Raw genomic sequence first — 10,335 nt, forward strand, 5'->3', positions numbered from 1 at the left:
CTGTTGCCCGTTCCAGTTCGAGTTGCACAGGAGACTCAAGACTCCTGTACGAAGTCAGTGGCAGTTGGCAATCTCTGGCATCAAAAGCATATGCAAATTTCGAGTGTATCTTCACACGATCTCGGGGAGATCTGATGCCTTGTTAACTGCTTGCAGTTGAGCCGCACCCGCCCGCGGCTTTTGGCCATGTTGAAAATGAATTTTAATTGTTGTTGTGGTTGTACTTGTTGTTGTTTTTATTATTAATCGACTAATGGACAATAATTTACAACAAATTGAGCTACACCCAACCGGATTTTATTCATGGCGAAATCATTTGCAAAATGTACTCTATTAAAAAGACCCAAAACGAGCTAGTTTAGTTAGTAAAAGTGAGAAGGGAACTTCGTTTGTTAATAATCATCATTGAATCGTATGTGAACAGGGCGATGCTCTTGCCGATTGTTATACGGTCTGAAATTATTATTTCTGCTATAGTTGTTGTCATTGTAGTTATTGTTGTGTCTTCTGTAGCCCAGACTTCTATAATCATGATCGTTTGACTCTCGTTGCCAATGAGGTCGTGGTCTCGTCTGCCGGTTTGTTTGCTTTTCATTAAACGAAACGTTAAAACTATTCTTACGATTATAAGGTTCATATCGCCTGGTTTCATTACCACGATAACTTGGCTGATATTGATTCGGTTGCTCTTGTTGTCTTCTGTCAAAGTATCTATCCTGATATTGGTTTTGATGGCGTGTCGTTTGCTGTGGCTGATTTCGACGCTGCTGCCTTTGCTGTACGTTCTGTTCTCTTTGTTGCCTATGCAGTCGATCATGCTCCAGATGTTCCTGCCAACTTCTTTGATCGTTGCGCCAAATTCCTGATATATTATCATCATGTTGGTCATCCTTCGTTTTTTTAAATTGCCTCGGCCAATTCTGATTCGTCTGATTCGCTTCCTTCGCAATCAGTTGCAGCAACGAACTCGTGTAATTGTCGCGTTCAATTTTATGGCCACGCGCATCCGCAAATGCTACAATAATTAAAAATACATATTACCAAATGATTAGAACATATTCATTGTTCCTGCTCTCTTACGCACTTTGAATGGCCAATTTAGGTGCCATATTCATCTGTGTGATCATAAAGTAACAGATCAGATAACCAGTCCGATTAACGCCGTGTGTGCAGTGTACTCCAATCAGTTTATCTACAACGAGCAGAATTACGAGAATTTTATGATTTGTTTGCAAGTAAGTCAGTCCGCTTCCCGACGACATTCTTGGGTTTTTTGTGCTGGGAATTGTGTTTAGTGAAAGCATTTGACTATTACTCTCCAGGCTGCTTGCTGCGTCATGTCGCCACAAATTACAACAAATTTCATTTGAAAGACAGCCACAGGAATGCGTTCGCATCGCCCACGTCATGTAGCTAAACCGGCCTGACTCTCTGACTCTGACAGACTCGAATGTGACTGTGAGAGCGTCTGTGTTTTGCGCTTGCAACCCAATTGGCATAAAAGCAGAAGCGGCGCGACCTGGGCTCGATCTAGAAAAACATTGTGCACTGCCAATTTACACAACATTGGCTATAAATTTTGTGCAAAAAAACAAAAACAACAAAACTTAAAACATGTCAGCGGTCGACTAAAGGAACAAGGAAGACGACAGAGAGGGGGCAGATGCAACCTGCCAAAGTCGTTTGGCCGATTGCGAATGTGCTCTATGCGGGTGCCACATTTGCAGCCAGTTTGAGCTTCCAATTGTACGTCATGTTTTCGCTGTGTTTAAGACAAGTTACAGCAAGCTCACAATAACAACAACATCCTTGCCGCAAAATGGAGCACAATGGGACAATTTCAGTTAAAAAGTCAAATGATTTTAAAGTAATTGTCTTGAATAAAATACCAAATTAGTAGCACTTAAATTATTACTTTCTAGTATAGACTCAATTCCAGAAAATAGAATCGAAATGCTTGAAGCCAAGAAGTTAATTTTTAACTTTACCCAAAATAAAAGTGCAAGTTACATTACGCAGGATTGTAAGTTTCGTTTAGTACTAATTAAAAAAAATAAAATATTTTTTTTTAAATTTAAATTTTTTGAAATTAGGTTTAGTTAAAACACAGGGGCTTTCTTTACACATTGTTATAGAAATCACGCCTTATTAACAGGCATTACCTCTCTGGCCTTTAATTTAAAATTGCGAGCACTATTTATAGTGCGTTGCCCACTGTAAGTAAAACCAAGTCTGCCGCTTGACAAGTTGCGACCACCTTGAATTTGACTTATATTTTTCTTGATTTGCAACGTTGTAAATATGTTAACAACGGACTCATCTCCTACAGCGCATGAATTTATTGTGAACCGCATTTAATTAGCAGACATCTGTAGCTATTGTTGCCAACTGTTGGAAATGCAAAGTGTTAATAACAGGTTAAATTGTTAGCGCACTGTTACTCTTCAAAATTGAATTGCGTAGCATAATTAAAAATACCTTAACTTGGCAACTAGATCTAAGAACAGACTATACATGTAAACGGTCTGAAAAGCGGTTGTGTTTGTCATACGTGGTAAAATTTCACATCTTATGCGATACGAATCTCTTTGCATATTTTGAACTCTAATTATGTTGATAGATATGCATCTGCATAGTTGATATTAGAAAGCGTTCCCACGGTTGAGCATTGTGATTAAAAGGGTTTGTGTGGGAGGAGAGAGAGGGAGTGTGCTTACCATTATCTGCATTTGCCTCTAGGAAATTCGTCACATAGTCGCAAAATCTACAAAAGAAATGAAAAATCTCTTAGAGCAATGCAAGCAATGTATTTCTCTTGGTAGCGCACCTCTTTGCCAGCGCAGCTGGAGGCGTGTGATGTCCAGGTATCATTAGCTTCTGATGCTGCACATTGTAATCCGTGAATGCCTGCGAAATAAATCTTATTAGTCCTAAAGTAGGAACGAAGGATGTTGGTGATTGTTCCAACTCGCCTGCGGATTGTAGTATCGATTGGTGTTGGTCAAGTCGACGATGAGACCCAAATTCGGTACAGACTCGAGCAGAGATTGTGGCGCCAGACGCTGCTGCTCATCGACAGTCTCATTGATATTCTGCAAAAATATATGGAACATATTCAAAACATGATGAAATTGCTCAATTTATGCAACTGGCCGGCGGCGGTACAATTAATAAGCTGCCAAGGAACAACTTCTTGGCCACCGTTGTGTTGTGGCGTTATTTAATTAAGCAAAACAATTTAATTTAATATTCATGCAAAAAGGCGGCTGCGTGGGGTCTTCCTCTATCTTCCTCTCTCTCGCTCTTTGCGTCAGCATGTTGCACTTGCCACTTGTAAGCATAATTGCAATGCACACGAAATTCGTCTGCTGGGCAACCCTTTTGTTATTTATTTTTAGAGACCCTCGTTGCCGGTGGTCCGCATTTCAACATCAATCAATATCCCCAGCTTCAGCTTCACCTCCAGCTGTAACAGCTCCTGTTAACCGGTTTTTGGTCTCCGGTCGGGGGCGGGGGCGGTTGGACTCACCTGATGCAGCGGCACTTTGAATGCAATAAAACGTGTAGAGGGAATGCGCTGGCCAATAGGTTGATAATCAAGCCAGCTGTGAAATGCAAATCAAAAAGCAAAACAATAATAAACAAAAAAGAACAAAACACGCATCTTGCAGCAAAATAGAGTAATGAAAACAGACTCACCGATCAGGTATTGGTTTAACCATTTTCTTATGATTGTGCAATTGTACGATTACTAACACTACACATATACTTGTTTTAATCTGTGTTTATCCCCGTTATTTATACAAATATTGTCTATTTTTGCACGGCGTGCAACATATTTATTTACAATATAAGTGGTAAAATATCGATGTTTAGAACGCTTTATCGATAGTTGTGTTAACAGCAAGCTGTTAAGTAACATAAATACGGCCACACGCAACAGATACAGTTCATGGAAATATGCGATGTTTCCTTGACATCCTCTTGGTATACAAAATATTCATAAACAGTTTCTTCATCCCAATTCATGAATTCAATACAATCTTTTTATATTATTATTTTTAGGATAAATAAATAATATGAATATTTGTCATTAGAGTTTGGTATAACAAAAACATCGATACATCGATAATGGTAACGATATTTCTTCAGCTTCGACAACAGCTGTAAAAGCGACTTTTGGACTTTCTGCGCCACCGTAGAAGAGCAGGTACTTTAAGTTAATTTATATTAATTACAATCACTCATGATTATTTATATATTTCTATTTAGCTAAAGCTATAAGAAAACTCAAGATGTTTGCCAGCAACACACGCAATCTAGTGCGCAGCAGTTTTGTAAGTATTTTATTGATTATAATCAAAAGAAAATGGCGCACGATCACTTCAAAGGAACAAACTTATTAAATAACTTATTTTGTTTGCGAATGCACAACACAGTTGCAGCGCTGCAAGAGCACATTGGTCGTGGCGGAGCACAATAACGAGACGCTCAATCCCCTCACACTTAACACCATCTCAGCGGCCAAGAAGATCGGCGGTGACGTCACAGTTCTCGTAGCAGGCACAAAATGTGGACCCGTAAGTTTTGTTGTTGTTTAAATTGTTTGCATAATCAACTGAATTCTTCACATTTCTCTAGGCATCGGAGGCTGTGGCCAAAGTGGAGGGCGTGACCAAGGTTTTGGTGGCCGAGAATGCCGCCTTCAAAGGCTTCACCGCCGAGTCTCTGACACCTCTCGTCCTCGCCGCCCAATCGCAGTTCAAGTTTACGCACATTTTAGCCGGTGCTTCTGCTTTTGGCAAGAACGTTTTGCCACGCGTCGCCGCCAAGCTGGATGTGTCGCCCATCTCAGAGATCATTGATGTCAAGTCGGAGGACACCTTTGTCCGCACCATCTACGCCGGTAACGCAATCCTCACGCTTAAGTCCAAGGATGCTGTGAAGGTTATCACAGTGCGTGGCACGAATTTCCCACCAGCTGCTACAAGCGGCGGCAGCGGCACTGTTGAGCAAGCTCCAGCTGGCGACTATGCCAGTAGCTTGTCAGAATTCGTATCCCAGGAGCTGACCAAGTCTGATCGTCCCGAGCTGACGGGTGCCAAGGTGATTGTCTCTGGCGGACGTGGCCTGAAGTCCGGCGATAACTTCAAGCTGCTTTACGATCTGGCTGATAAATTCAATGCTGCCGTCGGTGCTTCACGTGCTGCTGTCGATGCTGGCTTCGTACCCAACGATCTGCAGATCGGTCAGACTGGAAAGATTGTTGCACCCGAGCTATACATTGCCGTGGGCATCTCTGGAGCTATTCAGCACTTGGCTGGCATGAAGGACTCCAAGACCATTGTGGCCATCAACAAGGATCCGGAGGCACCCATTTTCCAGGTGGCCGATATTGGTCTAGTGGCAGATCTGTTCAAGGCTGTGCCCGAACTGACTGGCAAATTGTAATTGAAGCGAATGAAGCTCCTCAATAGTTGTATAAAGCTGATTGATTCTATCAAATCGAAGAATTGAATTGTTGCATTTATTTGAAATTAATATACTTATGTGTAGATCCGAGACTTTTTGTAGCATCCATCTGGCAGTCACGCAATCATAAACGTTGTTTTGCCCCTCTTTTGTTATTCTAATAAAAAAAACTAAGCTGTATGTCTGGCAATATTTAGTATGACTGCGCTGTTATCATTAAAGATTGTACAACAAACTGCATCAACCCAGCAAACATTTTGGTGGAACTAACTGCTGATAACATAAGCAAATGTTAAAATGGCGTGTTGTGTTGCTCCGCTTTCTTCCGAATTGGTACATTTAACGAAAATGGTACTTTTATTACCAGCGCTGTTAACATTTAAAAAGGCCCAAAATGTTTACAGAGTCTGTTCGTCGCAGCTGATTGAGTATTCTAGAATGCGCAGTTCCTAAACAGTCTTTTTTTAAGTGTATTCGTATTTGTTGGGACGCAACAAGTACTTATTATCATTTTTATCAAATCGATTGCTTTGGCTTCCCCACTCCCATCAGCTGACACACTTAGTACCAAGGGACAATACATGTGTAAGTATTCCCCTCAATTAATTATTTGTGGATAAATGTGCTAATTAAACTTTCTTCACACTTCCTCGCTCACATTCTGTAATTATATTTACATGAATGGCAATGCGTAATGTGCAAGTAAACACAATTACAACAGATCTTTGCATTTCCAGCTGATTATTTATTTTAAATGGGCTAATAAACTGAAATGACACAGTGACAGAATAAATATGTTTTGTACGCATATGCATACATATGTAGATAGATGAAACGCAATTAAGTTTTTTGAGCAGAAGATTTTAATAGCGCAGAGATATCTCCGTGGTCTCCAGAAGTGGCTAGACTGCTTAAAACTATCAGTTTGGAGACATCGATTCGATTGCCAAGCAACTAATTGTCTCCCATATGTTCGTCACGGATTTCCATACATTGTTGTGAAGCAGCACTTTCGTTGACAGCGGCGTCGCCGTCGCTGTCGCAGTCGCTGTCGACTTCAGCGCAGACGTCTCTGTTATGTGACTCGCTGATAAGTGCTTTCAGCTGCGCAAAACACTTGGAGAGACGACTTGTCAATGCGCTACAGTCTACAATTAACATGAGGGGCAGCGCAGAGAAATGAAAGAGTAAAGTAAACTAATAGTAATATGTATGATTAAATTAAATAATTGCCATGGAGTTTATTTCGTAGCAATTTTGGTTTATATTTTGTTGTAGATTGCAAACTGCATATGTGAACTGAAAAGACAGCCAAGGCGTCAAAGTGTGTAGGGCACAAGGCAACATGCTCTATGGACGTGCGAACAAATGCAAGCGGTAGCCAATGGAGCTAGTCACTGGTCGCTCAGCAAGCAACAGAGACACATCGGAGCAATCAAAGCCATAAAAGCGTGAAGCAAAGTCGTACAATTAATTAAAATGCATAAAACTCCAATACACCAGAAGCGTCGCGTATGCGTGATAGGAGGTAATATCATAAGATCTAGCATTCTTTGGAAATATATCTGGAATATATTCAAATTTTAGCTGGCACTGCGGGATTATGCGCCCTGAAGAACTCCCTGCAGGAAGGTCTGGATGCGGTGGCCTACGAGCGGGGAAGCGAGGTGGGTGGCACTTGGATATTCTCCGAGGAGATGCCCAAGAATAAGTATGATGAGGTGCATAGCAGCATGTACCAGGGATTGCGGTAGGTTCATCAACACTATCTTCGAATTTGAAATTTTCAATCTTGAATTAATTGCAGCACAAATTTACCCAAGGAAGTGATGGGATATCCTGATTATCACTATCCCACTGAGATCGAGGAATCGTTCATCACATCACACCAAGTGCTTAACTTTCTGCGCTCCTATGCCGATCACTTCAAGCTGCATCCACACATCAAGCTGCAGCACGAGGTCATCAGAGTGCGACCCCGCCAAAATGATTGGGAGGTAAGTGCTGACGTCGATCTTGTTGTGATCACCGATTACAAAATACTTACTTATTATTGCATTAACATTAACATTGTTTGCCTCCTTTTGTGATGTGATTAAAACTTGTGATTCTTTCTCTCCCTCTCTCTCTCGCTCGCAATCTCTTTATGCAGGTCTATGTTTGGGATCACAACAACAACACCTGCGATCCGGTTTATTACGATTTCGTCTACGTCTGCAATGGTCACTATACGGAACCGGATATGCCCAAAATTGAGGGAATGCAGCTATACGAGGGACAACAAATGCACAGCCATTTGTACCGCAAAGCAGATAAATTCAAAGGTGAGTGCGAGAAGATTACGTTGAAAACTTGACTTTCTTCCTGCTTCACATGACGATAGCAATTGTGATTGTTTGTGCTTTTGCGACTGCGATTACGATACAAGCAGAAGTTATGGCATACATAAAGTATATTAGTCATATCTGTCTGTCTAGTCGTGGACGAACACTTCTAGATTGCAAAGATTGTTAAGGGTACATTTGCACTACTTAATCTGCGTATTTTGAACAGTTAAAGTGGATTCAAATTTTGATTGTATTTTCCAAAATACTCACAACTTTCTACTAATAAATTCAGAGATTTAGTTGTCTTCATACTCCACATTGCGATTACGACAAAAGGGGTCAAAACTATAATAAAAATTCACAAATGAGAGTCTAAAAACCACATTTACAAAATTATTCGCAATATTTATAGAACTTTTAGGTGTAATGATTTTTATGTTTATTTTGTTTAACATAAACTGTATTAGCCACGTTTGTCTATCAGTCTGTTTGTATGTAGACACAATATTTATATTCCTTTTATCAGATATTATAAAAGTTAATAGGTTAAAAAGTGAATATCAATATTTTTAGCACGCTTAAGTGCGGTTACAATATCCTGCAATCATTAAAGGCATAGACAGACATTCTGACATCTTAGTATAGTATATATCTGTCCAGGTATTTAATCTCCTAGATGCAATTTAGTGATAAAAGCTTCTACGTATATGCTAATATATTTATTATTTTGTTTTTCAAAGGTAACTTCCCAGTCAAAACAAACAATTAACTTCCTGATTTATAGCACTATTGCGATACCAGATAATCATAGTTGTGCTTTAAAACTTAAGGCAACATAATGTAGTCCAAATATTCTTATCGCTTTTAAGATTGTGTGTTTGTGTTTTGATTTCAAATTTTTCCTTTAATTAACATATTCGCCCCTTCAAATCGATAAACATAAATGGCGTAAGTAAAGTGAAGGATCCATGTGATATGATCATAATATATAACATACACGCGATCAGATAATAAACTCTCAACTTACGCTCCTCAAATAGGCTTAGGGTAACGTATAGTCGAAGCGAACGAATTTTGACAGCGGAATCATAATTAAGATGTAAGTGCTTTATATATACATAGATGGTATATATATTTACTCTCGCTAATCTAGACTGGCTCCCCTTTTGTTTTTGTTTTTAATAAATCACACCCAGTCTTATCAACCCCCAGTACTGAGATCAAGCAGAAGATGGCTGCTAAGTGGGCCGGCCGGCTGTCTGACATATAGTACTACAATCGGAACACACTCGTAGTCCGTTGACTATGGAGGTATTTAGGCTGTGCACGTGTTTCTATGCTAGATCTGAGTGATAAGACAGCTGGGTACTTAAGGAAACTTTGCTGGTTTTTGTTGCCAATTCGATTGGGGGGCAAACCGAACGCGTATTTTGCGCCAATTTGATAACTGATAACTAACGTCACGCAGACGCTGAACAGATGTTTCGGATTTGTTCTCGACTAATCAGAAATCTTCTAATTTTAGATCAGAACGTTTTGGTGATTGGCGCCGGCCCCAGTGGCATGGACATAACGAATCACATTCGCCAGGCAGCCCGACATGTGTATTTGAGCCATCACTTGGCGACCACGCCCAACACCGCCTTCATGGGCAATGTTACCCAGAAGCCGGATGTGGAGAGATTCACCAAAGATGGTGCTGTGTTTAAGGATGGCAGCAGCGAGTCTTTTGACCATGTGATGTATTGCACTGGCTATCAATATAGTTTTCCATGTCTGAGCACCGATGTGGGCATCCAGGTGATCGATAACTTTGTGCAGCCACTGTGGAAACACTGCATCAACATTAACCATCCAACGATGTCCTTCATTGGGCTGCCTTTCAATGTGATACCCACACACATCTTTGACATGCAGGTGCGTTTCACCCTCAAGTTCTATACGGGTCAGCGGGAGCTGCCCAACAAGGAGGAGATGTTAGCCGAACTGGAAAAAGGAGCAGGGCGAGCGTTGGGATTGTGGCTTCTACAATCGCAAGAAGGCGCATCAAATGGGCGAGCGACAGGTGCGAAAATCTACATTTGATTTATTTTGAATCTAATTCATAATTCATTTATTATTTGCAGTTTGTTTACTACAATGAACTGGCGAGAATGGCGGGCATTGACAACATTAAGCCAGTTATTTTGAAGCTGATGAAGGATTGCGGCAAGAAGTACATATTTGAGCTGGATACGTATCGCAATAATCGCTACAGAATTGTTGACGATGAAAACTTTCTCAAAAATCCACTGTGAAAGTACGTGTGTGTACTTTACATTTACTCTTTTTTTTAGGTGCATTAATACTCTTTAAATAAATATACGTATTTCAAATAATGCGCGCAGTTTTAGAGCAGCAAACTTTTGTCAGCTAGCAGCAGCGCCAGAATTGCCAACTCCATCAACATTAGGCTGTTGGCAATATTAGTGTTTTAATTTGATTTTTAGGTGAATTTAATTTATTGTTGGTGCTATCATGGCTATCACGATAATGA

General features: G+C 40.4%; 3 protein-coding genes across 4 annotated transcripts; 2 read left to right on the forward strand and 1 right to left on the reverse strand.

Moving 5' to 3' along the window:
* Positions 1 to 207: 207 nt before the first annotated feature.
* Positions 208 to 3,854, reverse strand: LOC132790514 (RNA/RNP complex-1-interacting phosphatase). Of its 2 annotated transcripts, XM_060799064.1 has the most exons (8): positions 3,700 to 3,854; positions 3,530 to 3,605; positions 2,973 to 3,092; positions 2,828 to 2,907; positions 2,718 to 2,764; positions 1,085 to 1,192; positions 656 to 1,015; positions 397 to 587 (listed from the first exon to the last, which is right to left on the reverse strand). In XM_060799064.1, exons 1-8 carry the CDS (start codon positions 3,720 to 3,722, stop codon positions 529 to 531), a joined length of 873 nt encoding a protein of 290 aa, XP_060655047.1. In that variant the 5' UTR covers positions 3,723 to 3,854; the 3' UTR covers positions 397 to 528. The 2 variants fall into 2 exon arrangements, with proteins under 2 accessions (XP_060655046.1, XP_060655047.1); XM_060799063.1 differs by having other exon boundaries at positions 208 to 1,015.
* Positions 3,855 to 4,084: 230 nt separating this feature from the next.
* Positions 4,085 to 5,671, forward strand: LOC132790515 (electron transfer flavoprotein subunit alpha, mitochondrial). Its single transcript, XM_060799065.1, has 4 exons — positions 4,085 to 4,210; positions 4,273 to 4,337; positions 4,440 to 4,580; positions 4,642 to 5,671. Exons 2-4 carry the CDS (start codon positions 4,296 to 4,298, stop codon positions 5,449 to 5,451), a joined length of 993 nt encoding a protein of 330 aa, XP_060655048.1. The 5' UTR covers positions 4,085 to 4,210; positions 4,273 to 4,295; the 3' UTR covers positions 5,452 to 5,671.
* Positions 5,672 to 5,970: 299 nt separating this feature from the next.
* LOC132790407 (senecionine N-oxygenase) lies at positions 5,971 to 10,175 on the forward strand. The gene is given in 8 exon segments (XM_060798909.1): positions 5,971 to 6,057; positions 6,751 to 7,000; positions 7,060 to 7,222; positions 7,280 to 7,469; positions 7,625 to 7,796; positions 9,325 to 9,791; positions 9,793 to 9,864; positions 9,926 to 10,175. Coding segments are annotated over 7 exon segments (1,284 nt in total). The 5' UTR covers positions 5,971 to 6,057; positions 6,751 to 6,951; the 3' UTR covers positions 10,097 to 10,175.
* Positions 10,176 to 10,335: the final 160 nt, after the last annotated feature.

Source organism: Drosophila nasuta, chromosome 3, assembly GCF_023558535.2.
Source record: "Drosophila nasuta strain 15112-1781.00 chromosome 3, ASM2355853v1, whole genome shotgun sequence".
In the NCBI taxonomy this organism is placed as follows: Eukaryota; Metazoa; Arthropoda; class Insecta; order Diptera; family Drosophilidae; genus Drosophila; species Drosophila nasuta.